At 44.1% G+C, this 12,521-nt stretch overlaps 1 protein-coding gene across 3 annotated transcripts in view; it reads left to right on the top strand.

Annotated features, from left to right (window-relative positions):
* Window positions 1-314: 314 nt before the first annotated feature.
* Window positions 315-12,521, top strand: part of CRBN (cereblon) — a 38,900-nt gene continuing 26,693 nt past the window's right edge. Inside the window, exons 1-5 of one of the 3 annotated variants that reach the window (XM_090021874.1) lie at window positions 343-427; window positions 1,091-2,867; window positions 5,635-5,744; window positions 6,259-6,461; window positions 7,241-7,390. In XM_090021874.1, the coding sequence (XP_089878000.1) occupies window positions 2,840-2,867; window positions 5,635-5,744; window positions 6,259-6,461; window positions 7,241-7,390 (491 nt within the window). In that variant the 5' untranslated portion in view covers window positions 343-427; window positions 1,091-2,839. Of the gene's footprint in view, window positions 428-1,090; window positions 2,868-5,631; window positions 5,745-6,258; window positions 6,462-7,240; window positions 7,391-12,521 lie in introns of all 3 variants that reach the window. The other 2 variants (XM_090021872.1, XM_090021873.1) reach the window with 2 other exon arrangements.

Genomic DNA, 12,521 nt, shown 5'->3' on the forward strand with positions numbered 1-12,521 from the left:
TTGACAGACTCAGGGCACCCCTGGATTGACTCGGGACACGTGGCAGACTCAGGGCACCCTTGGTAGACCCCGGGCACCCCTGGACTGCCTCAGGACACCCTTGGAAGACCCAGGCAGTTTCAGTGGACTCCGGGCACGCCTCAGACAAGGCCGCCTCTGAGGCGAAGCTGCTCCTGACGGCAGCAGACGCCGACGCCGCGCCCCCGCCCCCTCTCCGGCGGGAATGGAGACACCGCGGGGCGGGGCTTGGCCAGAGGCGGGGTTTGTCCCCGGGAGGGGCGGGGCAAGCTTCCGCCCCGCCCCCGCTTGAGGCCGCCACTTCCGCCGGCGACTCCCAGGCTGCTCCGCGGGTAAACAGCGATGGCCGCCGAGGACGGCGGCGGGGAGCCAGACCATAATATGGGGAACCATCTGCAGCTCGTGCCCGGTAAGGCCCGGCCCGGCCCCGCTGCCCGGGCTCTGACGGCGGCGCCGCCCCGCGGGCGGGAAGCGACCGGCTGCCTCCGCGCGGGCCCGGGGAGGCGCCGTCTGCAGCCGCGGGCCCAGCCCTGCCCGTGGGCCGGGGACAGGGCTGCGGTGGGGGCCGAGCAGCCGTCAGGTTTGGAAGAGGAAGGAGCCGGGCTGTGCTCAGGACGAGGGGCAGCGTCTCCATGTGCAGCGAGGGGAGTTGAGGTTGGATATTGGGGAAAAAAACGTTCTCACCAGGAGGGGAGTAAAACACCCAGTTGCCCGGAGCGGTGCTGCGCTCGCCGTCCGTGGGAGTTTTTAAAACCATCTTGGCCACAAGGGTCTAGTAGGGGGCGGTCGTGCTTTTGAGCAGCGGGGTTTGTAGTGGGGGGGGACCTTGCAGCGCCCCCAGCACATGGGTTGGACTAGAAGTGACGTCCGGGGGTCCCTTTTGCCCTCATGGTCTGGTTCTGCGGGCAAGGCGGAGACCAGGACCCGGCTCCTTGTGGTGCCCCAGGCGTCCTCTCTGCCTGTGGCTCGGGGCGCCCCTGGATCAGAGTCACGTAGCAGATCTCTGGATCTACTCGGGGCACCTAAAATAGACTCGGGGTTCTCCTGGATTAACTCAGGGCACTCTTGGCAGACTCGGGGCGCCTGGATCTTGGTCAAAGAGCATCCCTGGATTAATTTAGGGCAGTGTCAGACGCGTCGCACCCCAGAATCGACTCATGGCACCCTCAGCGGACTCATGGCATCTCCAGATTGACTCGGGGCACTCCCGAATCATAGACAAAGAGCTTCCCTGGATCAACTCGGAGCATCCTCAGTAGACTCGGGGCACCCCTGGATCATAGACAAAAAGCGTCCCTGGGTTGACTCGGAGCACTCTTGGCAGATTTGGGGTACCCCTGGATCAGTGCACCGTCAGTAGACTTGATCGACTGAGGCCATCCCTGGATCTTAGTCACAGAGCATCCTTGGATTAATTTGGGGCAGTCTCGGTAGACTCGGGGCACCCCTGGATCAACTTGGGGTACCCTTGTCAGACTTGTGGCAACCCTGGATTGGCTCAGGGCACTCTTGGCAGACTCGGGGCATCCCTGGATCATAGACTAAGGGCATCCCTGGATCGACTCAGGGTACTCCTGGATTAACTCAGGGCACTCTTGGCAGACTCGGGGGCACCCCTGGATTGACTAAGATTTTAAAATTTTTTTAAAGGGGACTGACAGTTACCGGGGCATTGAAAGCTAGAACGGCACCATTATGACAGCCATGGAGATGCCCTGCTTCAGGGATGAGAGTGCTGTTTCCCAGATCAGTCTATGCCACATCATCCTGTGTGATTAACACCCCCCCGCCCTCATTTTGAACTTTTGATCACCACTCCCATTCTTGTTTCTTATTTGATTCACTTGACACAAATCCAATAGCTCTTTCTACTCACAGGCAGGACTAACCAGTGCTCCATGGGTCTAAGACCCATGATCCCAATGTGTGTGCAACAGGCCTGTGTAATAAGCAAGCTGCTTGAGGTGTGGGGAAGCACAAGAAGGGTTTACAACTGAGTGCGTGACAAAGAGAAAGTTGGTCAGGATTTATCATTGGCGTGATTTTGCACTATGAGAGCGAGGGGTCACAAGCTGAAAGAAGTCAGCAGGCAGTTTAAAATGAATACCAGGCCATTCTTTTTTTATTCCTTAAAGGCTGGAAGTTGTTGCCACCAGAAGCTATAGACTTTGAGAGTTTAGCCAGATTTAAACAGGGGTTGGACACACGGTCTACAGAAAGGGTCATCGGTAGCTATTGAGCACGGGAGTGAGGGATGCAGCCTCTGAATCGGAGCTTCCTAGATCTTAAATGCCAGAGGCTGCAAGTGAGAGGAATAGTGGAGAAAAAAACCCTAGTCAGGCCCATTTCACTCTTTTTCAGCATCCATTTTCTGCTGCTGTGACACAGGCCTTTGCACAGAGAATATGAGCCAATGCCCACAAGTAAAACTATAAGTCCCCACGAGTATGGGGGGCCACTAAATGCACATCAGGTGAAGGAAGAAAACAGGAATGGGAGTGAAGACCAAAGGTTCAAAATGATTGCACTGAGGGGGGTCACCAAGTAGAGTTCACTGGACAGTGCCCTGTGTAACACAGGAGACTGGACAAGATGGATCTAAGGTTGATGCAGTAAACGGCAGTTCTCTTGTAAAACCTAATGTGTTTTTGAAACTAAACTGGAAATAGTACTCTACTTCTGGAAGAAGAGTTATGCCTTAGAATTAGATATTCAACCTCTCTTGAAATTCAGTAAAGATGATGGACCTAAATCCCCTGAACTCATCTGACAATACCATCTTTAATCTCCCTTCTCTGCATTCCCATTTGCTGTCTCTACAATGATCTTGATAGTGCTTTCTACCAAAGGTATTAAAGGTCAATTCTTTAACATTTGTCATTTGTTGGAGTCAATATAGTGGTTGATATTAGTTCTACGGAGTAAATACGTAACATGGTCTGTGGTTTAAGTGCTATCGCTTCTCGGGCTCTTGAAGGCTCAGATCGAAAACATTTACTCTTCAATTTGCTCGGACTTTGGCACAGTTTTTAATGTATTCAAGATCACACTTATATTGCAGCTAAAAGATTAAATGATTTCTTTGGTAGGTGAGATGGGTAGGCTGTGCTTCCTGCTGTATGTTTCTGTGATGTAATTTAGTAGGAAAGTAAAGATGCCGGCACTTTTTTACCCTCCTCCTTGTTCTGCTGCAGTGAAATGAGTCATCATTCCTTTCAGACTCTCGGGCTCACTCAGCCAGCACACAGCAGTCTGTGTTTTGGCAAGAATGAGTAAAAGTTTTCAGGGTGCATTTGATTTTATTCCACTTCTATTGCTTTCTTTTGTGTTAAATAAACCACCTCTTTTCTGTCCAGCCTTATTTTTTTAAAACAAAATCCTAACTGTTGGTACTACTGAATGAGGGTGCACTTGAATCGGAATATCTTATTAAAATCAAAAGCAGAAATATCTTAGGCATGAAGATAAAAAAAGACAATCTACCACTAAGTGAAGAGCGAGTGATTTCAAATATATACATAATTCCTGCCTGGAGGTAGGGGGAGACAACTCTAAAAAAAGAAACAGAAAACTTTTGACAATAACTGACACACATTAGTTTTAGAGGTAGAAAATAAAGGTGAAAAAAGAATGAAATGAGGGAGTTGTCAGACCTGGCCATTCCCTGCCAAGGTGCAGACTGCATGTTAATACATCTCAGTATGATCCAGCTTATTGAACTATTCACATGAAAGGAGGAAATGTTCTATGCGTTAGGTTCATGATACAAGCAGGTCACATTATTTCGTTGTGTGCAGAATGGCTTGTAATTTAATTAAAGTTAATTGTCCAGCAGAACAAGTAAGAGACTATCAGCTAAGCTTCTGGAGAAGGCTATAATTGGCTTATGTTTGTGATGGCCAAAGAAGGAGATTTGTGAAATGCCACTTCCAGTGACTTCCAACCCATACAATATTTAGCTTATCTTCAGATGTACAGACACTGATGCATCAGTTTTAAGATGAACACGCATTACTAGGGTCTTGGAAGGCTGGTGCTGTTCCCTGGGGGTCGGTTTTTGGCCTCCCACTGTCAAAATGATAGGATCTTAGCAAGGGTATGATTTGGTAACCTTTGCTCCCATTTCAGAAACAATAAACTCTTTGCCTGCTGAAATACTTTTTTTCCCCATGTGAAGGAACATTCTCACTATGAGTTGCAAATAAGATGCAATCTCTGGTTTTTAATTGTTAATAATAGATTCATATTTTTATTGATTCTTTTTACAAATATATTTAATCATAAAGAAAGGTGACTAAGTATAAGTCTGATGTAAAGCTTATATATTCTCCTTTGTTGTTTGCTTGTGTTGCATAATGTTATATTTCAAGGTCTGAGTAATATATTTTTAGCACCATTAGAATACATGGGTAAGCTCTGTTTCTCAGCAGTTGTTGGTGCTAAAATCCTGGAAATCTGTATACAAAACATAATAACATCTGCCGTAAAGGTCATTTTCATTATTCTTCTGAAGAAGAGGTCAGGTGCAGTTAATAGAAAACTTGTTTAATTAACTCCTCGTGCTACATATTGGATGTAAACTAATGTACGTTGCATGCATATCTCACATGGCCATGCTTAGATTGATTCCAGTAGCTAAGACTTTACAGATACATGCATCATTTTGGATTTTCCCATTCTATTTCTCTCTCTTTAATAGTCAGATTTTTATTTTTTTAACGAATGCTAGTTTTAAGCAAAGTAGCTTTTTTCCAAACAATGTATATGAGTCATTAAAGATATATTTTATATAGGACACTATGTACTGCACATAGGTTTTGGAAAGAAAGAATGGCAATAACTTAATCACACTCACATCTGAAAAATATTTTTAGAAGTAACATCTAATATTGCTGTAATGAAAGACTGGAGAAAAAACAGCAACTTCAGATATTGTTTTATTTTGTATTCGATCACACTGGTATTTCCTTTCATAATAGTAAGCTTCCCTTGCTGTTTATAGGGGTCTTTCATGCAACAACAGGAGAGAGGATAACAAAAAAGACTATAATGACCAAAGGGTCTGTGGAAATATAGTATCTGGGATGACATCTAACTCATCCCAGATATGATTTGTATATAGACGTGACTTTTAACTCATACTGTGCAAGGGACTAGTTTTCAGTTTTAAATGGAATAAAATATTCAGCATTCTGCTACATAACAGTTTTCTGGGTCCCTCCAGTTACATTCCCTTGACTATAGAAGTTTGTAAATGAGGTGAGGAAGTACTGCCTGTGCTACAGTTGGAAGTATATAACGATGGTACTAGTAAATATAATAACTGCTGCCACTTATTTTCTGGTTGGACCTTTTCAACTAAATTGCCAGCTTTTGGCTGTTTCTATGGCAATGTGATTTCTTTCCGACAGCCGGAAGACGTTTTCTGTAGGAGTCAAACATCTGTTTTTTTTCCTGTTGACAAATATGAGGGTCATTTGCCTTTGGAACGACACATGCTAGGGGCATTATGTATTCTGTTTTTTGAAATCCTTTGATTTTTTTTTTTTTTTTTCAAGGCAGCTTGTTACTTGTTTGTGATGTTCCTACACTACATTCTGTTTTGCTTGTTAGCAGAGAGCGAGGAAGAGGATGACACTGAAATGGAAGTTGAAGATCAAGATAGTAGAGAAGCTGAGAAGCCAAATATTATTAACTTTGACACCAGTTTGCCAACATCACATATGGTAGGTGGTTTTCTGCTTTCCACGATGGAATAAACAGACTAATGAAGTGATTTCAGTGTTGTTTTGATATATTCTCAGAGTCATTTTTCAGACCAAAACCTTTCATATGAAGCATTTGCCCAATTTGTGGTTTGCCCAAAGTTGGCTAATTTCAAGGTGATAGTTCTTTTCCTTATTCTTGGTTGCTAAATCATGATGTATTTTCCTTGTATTAATAATTAATTTCTGTCACTGCCACAAGGATCTTATGTGATTTCAAGTGCAATGGGTGGGTAGCACACACAATTGTGAATATGTACCTAGTGAGTTGAAGACCTCAGAGACCCTTTGTGCTAGTGCGTTAGAACCACTTTTCAAAGTCATCTTTCCTTCATTTACCAGCGTTCCTTGTTCAGGAAAGTTGTAATGTGAAAATGGGTCCCGGAGGAACTTACATCTCCAAAATATCAAACCCAGGTGGTACAATTTTTTGTTGTTGTTTTTTTTTTTTGTTTTTTTTACTCTTGGTTGACAGTATTTGGGTTCTGATATGGAAGAGTTTCATGGGAGAACGCTGCACGATGATGACAGCTGCCAGGTGATTCCAGTGTTGCCCCATGTGATGGTGATGTTAATCCCAGGACAAACATTGCCTCTTCAGCTTTTTCGCCCGCAAGAGGTTAGCATGGTGCGGAATTTAATTCAGAAAGACAGAACCTTTGCTGTCCTTGCATACAGGTAAAATACTGGAGTGGATTTACTGATGGTATGCAGCACATGTTTTATCATTGATTTCTTTGGGCAGTAAGTCAAAAGTCAATGACCGAAGCACTTCTGCAGTAAATTACATGATTTAATGACTCGGAATTGGGGGATAAAAAGCCAAGTTTAACTAATAATGAAAAGGTTTTATTCGGTAGTTTGTGATGATAATGTGAAATTACCCAGCAGAACTTTTTCGCCGTTGAACCAGTTTGGTCTTACAGATGCTGCTAGGTCATACAGGAGACTAGAGAAGATGTTCTTAGACATTAGTCTTAAGAATTTTGGTGTGTTCATTACCAAAATTTTAAGACTCAGATTTTTTTTATTTATCACATTGCGACAATAAAATTTTTGCATATATATATATATATATTATATATAATTTATTTTAATTTTTTTTGAGGATTGTCTATGTGCTGAGTTAGAAACATTTTTTGCTGCATAATTTGCCAAGGTTATCTTCAAAATGAAAAGAGTACATTGTTTCCAGTGTACATTGTTGCCAGTAACAAGAGTACATTGTTGCCAGTAATTCAGGTAGCTGAAAAGATTTCCTCACATTTACTGTAAAAGTATTCATTATGAGACCAGGTGTGGATAATTTTGGCCGAGGAGGGTGGCCATGAGGCTTTTTTTCCACCCCTACCAGAAGTTGTAAATGTGTAAAAAAAATGACTTAAATGTTACTGAAGTTTTGAGGAATGCTGTAAATTGATGGTTGGATAATGTTTTATCTTCTGCTCTTTTTTTAGTAACGTACGTGAAAGAGAAGCACATTTTGGAACAACAGCTGAAATATATGCCTACCGAGAAGAACAGGAGTTTGGAATTGAAACAGTTAAAGTAAAAGCAGTAGGAAGACAGAGGTTTAAGGTGCTTGAAATTAGAACTCAGTCAGATGGGTAAGAAAATACAGTTCTTCTCTGTGTACAGCAAATCTTATTATTAGCAGCCCTTTTTACTGGGGAGGTAAAATAAACATATAGCTCTGAATTTCTGACGAAATCTACTCTTTCCAGGGCAACATTTAACTGTGTAGGAATAGTATTCATGCAAGGAGTTGGACCAGACACTACTCAGAGGCACTGAACTATTTAGTTGTTATGGATGATAATTGTAGGTGGGACTGGTAGTGTCAACCATAATTAAATACTGTCCATTTTAAGATTTGGTTGTCATTTGCTTATAACTTTGCTCTAAAATTCTTTGTGGAGATTGTCTTCCTCAGGCTGAATTCTTTTGGAAAACTTGAGCTAGAGTCTTTCATCTGAAAGAAGGTTAAGGAAAACATGCTGAGTTGCCTAAATTCTGATAACACATACTTCGAAAAGTTCTAGTAACCCTTTGTTTTGGCACTGGGACTTGGACTTGAATAGAAGTATGCCCTTTTTGACATCTGTGTGTCTTTTTGTTCCCATAAAAACCTGTACAAATGTGGCTGTTTTGAGCCTTTGAAAATTATATTCTATACTTTCTCAGTAAGGACGTCTCAATTTTAGCAAGTAGTTTGTACCAAATTGAAACCAAATATACACACTTTGCCAGATGAGCATTTAGCAGGATTCTTCTTTCAGTTGCAGCTCAGAACTGCTGTAAACCCTGAAAATGAAAGCAGCAAGCTTGTCTTTCCTGTCTTTTAAATGACTCTGCCTGATAAGCTTAATCAGTACAGAGGAGGAAGTTTCCTGATGCAGAGGGGATGGTATTTGCAACAACAGATGTGAGTTGGGGGAGTGGAGGGATAGACACTAAGGGCGTTTTTATATGTGCTCTGGAGGTGGAAGGGGGCGCTTTAATTAAAAGTGGCTCTGAGAGCCACTCTAAATAAAGCTCCCACATCATCTTGTGTATCAGTGTCCCCGCACTTCCAAAATGGCGGTGAGGGTGCTATAACTAAAGGACGTTTGACAAACTACAGTTAAAATGGCCCCGACACCAGTTTGAAGTGGGGGGACACTGATACACGAGATGTGAAAGCTGGTGGAGCACAGTAATTAGAATGCTCCAGCAGACTTGATTAATTGAGTCTGCTCTGACATGCTATAATTTTACAGCACATTGGATCAGCCTCCTCCACATTTATAGGCACCACAAGACCAGAGGCTGGTAATAGAGATTAAGGCACTGGGAAATCAAGTGTGAAACTTGGACTGGATGAGGAATGGGGTCTGAAAGCTTGCATACTAGGACTTGGAGCCAGTGAGCACTTCCTGACTGAGTCTGAGAGCCGATAAAGGAAATGCTGAGGTATTGAAGAGCCAAGCTGCACTGGCAGAGCAGAAACATTAAAACAAGAAGTCAGGGGTTATGTGAGATCCTGACACTGGACCAGGAGTATAGGGAAGGAGATTTGGACTGAGTGTGATTATAGCTTGAGAGAGATTTGGTAAGAAGATGGTAGGAAGGGATATGAGGATGGCTTGGCAAAGAGACTGTGAATGAAGTGAGAAACTTGTAGAGTGAAAAGTGGGATTAAGGTGACGAGGGGAAGGAGCAGGTGTGATCTGAGCCTAGTAGACCAGACTCTGCACTGCGGATGACAAGCTTGTAGTGATTTTGTTTATTTGTTAAATAGAAGTAGTTAGCCCTGTTAGTCTGGAGTCAGGCAGAACATAGGGCAGGGCAGCATCTGGGAGACTAACTGGTTCAGAGGGCCATAAGCTTTTGTAAGCAACAGATACTTCCACTTACAAAAAGCTAACAGCTTTGAACCACTTGGTCTCTAAGGTGCCACCTGGTCTCTATCCTGCTCTATTTTCTGCCTTATTTACTCCTGTATTTCAACTGGCGGGGGTTGCTTGATAGGTCTAATGGTTCCAGCTCTGCTGATGCTCTGTGTGCAAGTATAATGCTTTTTGATGGAATTTGTTTTCAGTAAGCTTTTCTAAAACTAGGGAATTAAGCACACAAGCAGCATTGAAAGAACAACAATATTAAAGTTGCAAAGTCAAGCCTTTGACAGTCAATGCCAGATTTAATGGTGCCTGTATATTATAAGACTGTCTATAAATACATACTCGTAGGACCCATGCCATTGAGTGCATGGCATATATCCCTTGGGAATGAATCAAAGTGACATAATGGAGCTCATAGCTTGCTGGACCTAGTTTCTTTTTGCAGAAGCTGGAAAGTACCCAGTGAATGAGGAAAGGATTGCAGGAGGAGTAAGGATGGTTTCATAATATAGACCGTTTCACTGCTACTCTGGAATTGGATTCTATCCCTGGCTTTGACACAGAGCCACTGTGGGAGATAATTGCAAACTTGGTCACTAATCATATGTATCTTGTTTTCTCTGTGCCTGACTTGAGATGCAGGGTCTGAGCATTCACACCTTGAACTAGTCCAATGGGCTCTGTTCTTTTGAACATAGAGGGCACGTCTACAAGTCGCCATATGGCGATGTTGCTATTGCATTGTGTTTTAGTACTTCCTTTTCAAAATGCTAAAGCACGGCGTAGTACAGGTGGCTACTGCGCCGTGTACACTACACACAGAATGCGCTGCTACGGTGCTGTAGTGGCACACTGCCAGGTGACAGTGTAGTATACCATATCGTATAGTATACCACCATACTATGGTGACAGTGTCCCCACGCACTCCCCCAGTTGACAAGTGGTCCCTGCTGGCAGCAGCAGGCAAGAGCACACAGGGCACTTGTGCCTGGCACGGGTGGGGCACAACTCCAGCCAACACTGCATGTGGGGGTGAGGAGCGCAGCCTGCCCAGCCCGCCTCTGTTGTGGGGGCTCCACACAGGGCACCTGCAGCTCCCTGTGCTGGAGCTGGCTGCTGTGCCCAGACTCTGCCCAGAGCAGAGGGAGCCCTGCCCCCTACTTCCCTGCGAGTCCAGAGCGGAGCTTCCCCTGGTGCGAGTGCGGGAACTGCAGGCATGTGGCACACAGTCGCCACAGTAGAGGCCGCTGGGCAGGCTGCGCTTCTCGCCCCCCGCGCACAACGCTGGCTGGAGTCACACCCCACTGCACAGTGCCTGTGCCGGGCACAAGCACCCTGTGCCTCCCCGCCTGCTGTTGCCGTTGGCAGTGCGGGCACTTCACTGGGGGTGGTCCCATGCCTCCCTTACACTCTACAAACCTCACACACCCACACCCTGCCTCCACAATCCCTACCAACATATACGCACACTGCAACATGCCCTGTGCCCCACCACATGTCCTCACAACCCCCTATACTCCACCATACCCCCCCAACACTTCACCACATGGTCCCCCCCAACCACACCCCACACACAATATACTATACTTTATTTTTGAGCTATTATGTAATCATCTCTATTTAGACGACACAAACACAAATCATGACAAAATATTTTTTGTAATAATTATAGTAGGTGTTTGACTTTTAGTGTATGATTTGCTTTTTTCTGGACCTAAGATGGCAAACCCCTCCTCCCAAAAGGAGTATGGGACAGGGTGTGGGGGGGGGGGAGCAAGGAGAGGGACTCCCAATGACAAAGGTCAGAGGTTAGGGCTTGGGATTTCTGGTCCCAAGACGGCTATCCAGGGGGTGGTACAACTGTCAAGGGGCAGGGCTGCCCATATGGCCCTCAACATCTCACCGAAACGTAAGTGTCCCTCCACCTAAAATAATTGCCCGCCCCGACTTACAACCTTGACAGAGATGTATGGGTCAAGCTGAACAGACAAGATCAGGATTCAGAGGCTTCAAAACAACACTTTATAAGATGAACATCTTGGACGGCCCTCTGTGTAAGCATGGTCCAACTAAGAGCACAGCATTTAATCAAAAGCTGTAATCTTTACAAATGCCCAGATGGGTTAGATGGAATCTGCACATTGAGCGATAATAGCAGATGGTGGCTCATAGATTTGGAAGTTGATATCTGATGCCCTACAGAAGAAGAAGAATGTTTATGAAGCCCTCAGCTGCTATAGTGATGAGAACCATGGAGAAACCGATTAGGAAATTAATTATTCTGATTTGAGAGCAAGCTCTGAAAATACACAGTAAATAAGATTTGGGACCAAACATTGTAAGTTGAAGATAAAAAATACTGAGTAGCTGCTCATTAAATGAGCATTATCTCTTCTGTGCACTGCGTAAGGTAGCGGACTGTCGTAATGCCTGCATGACCAAGAGTGTTGAATTAAGATTGTACAAACAGCCATAGTTCTGGGACTTCTTAATGCCGTTGTGTTCGACTTTGCAAAATCCTTAATTTTTTAGCATATTTGTTATGTGTAAGGATATAATTATATTTGGGTGTGTGCTTTAACCTTTTGGCCATAACCACATATTACATTAGTTATTAAAAAACTGGATTTCTGCACAGCAGTCAAAACCCAAGTATCTGATTATTCAAAATGGCAATTCTGCAATTATGTTATCAGTTTCCAGTGGCTGTCACTGCTTTGTGGGGTGACCTTGTGTCAGTGGCTTCTTGATCTGTGCCTCATTTTCTCATTGTAACAAGGAGATAATGATGCTGACCTCTTTGTTAAAGGACTTGGATTAAAAGCTGGATATAACAGCTCACTATCGTTAGTATTTACATACTCCATTTTTGGACTTGGTGCATCCAGCCAAAAGTTTTAAAGTTTTTTTGATCAGATATTTCTTTAAGTTGCTTGCCTCTTTTCTTCATCTTGGGACTCCTCTGGCATATCGCAGATTTTTAATAGCAGTTAAACTATCGTGTTCTTGACTTTCAATTCAGAGATTGCAAATTAGGACTATTTAATGCTCCTGATCAAATGGTTTAATCCAAGGTAAAGTAATGTAGCTTATATTGAAATGAGCATAGTAGAACTAATAGGAGCTATGTTAAGAGTCACGTTTTATAAAGGCTTTATTTCTTTGATGTTATTATGTGGTGAGGGCTTACACCAGGGGCAGGCAAAATGCACCCCACAGGCGGCATCCAGCCTGTCAGGTGACTTCATCTGCTCTGCAGGTGGGTGCCTACCATTTCACTGTATCCAGGCTTCCCCTGCTATGCCTGCATGGGGCCAGGCCCCATTCACTTCCACAGGGGCAGTGCTTCTACTCTCAC

The sequence above is a fragment of the Crocodylus siamensis genome, chromosome 11 (genome assembly GCF_052110815.1).
Source record: "Crocodylus siamensis isolate JL-2025a chromosome 11, ASM5211081v1, whole genome shotgun sequence".
In the NCBI taxonomy this organism is placed as follows: Eukaryota; Metazoa; Chordata; order Crocodylia; family Crocodylidae; genus Crocodylus; species Crocodylus siamensis.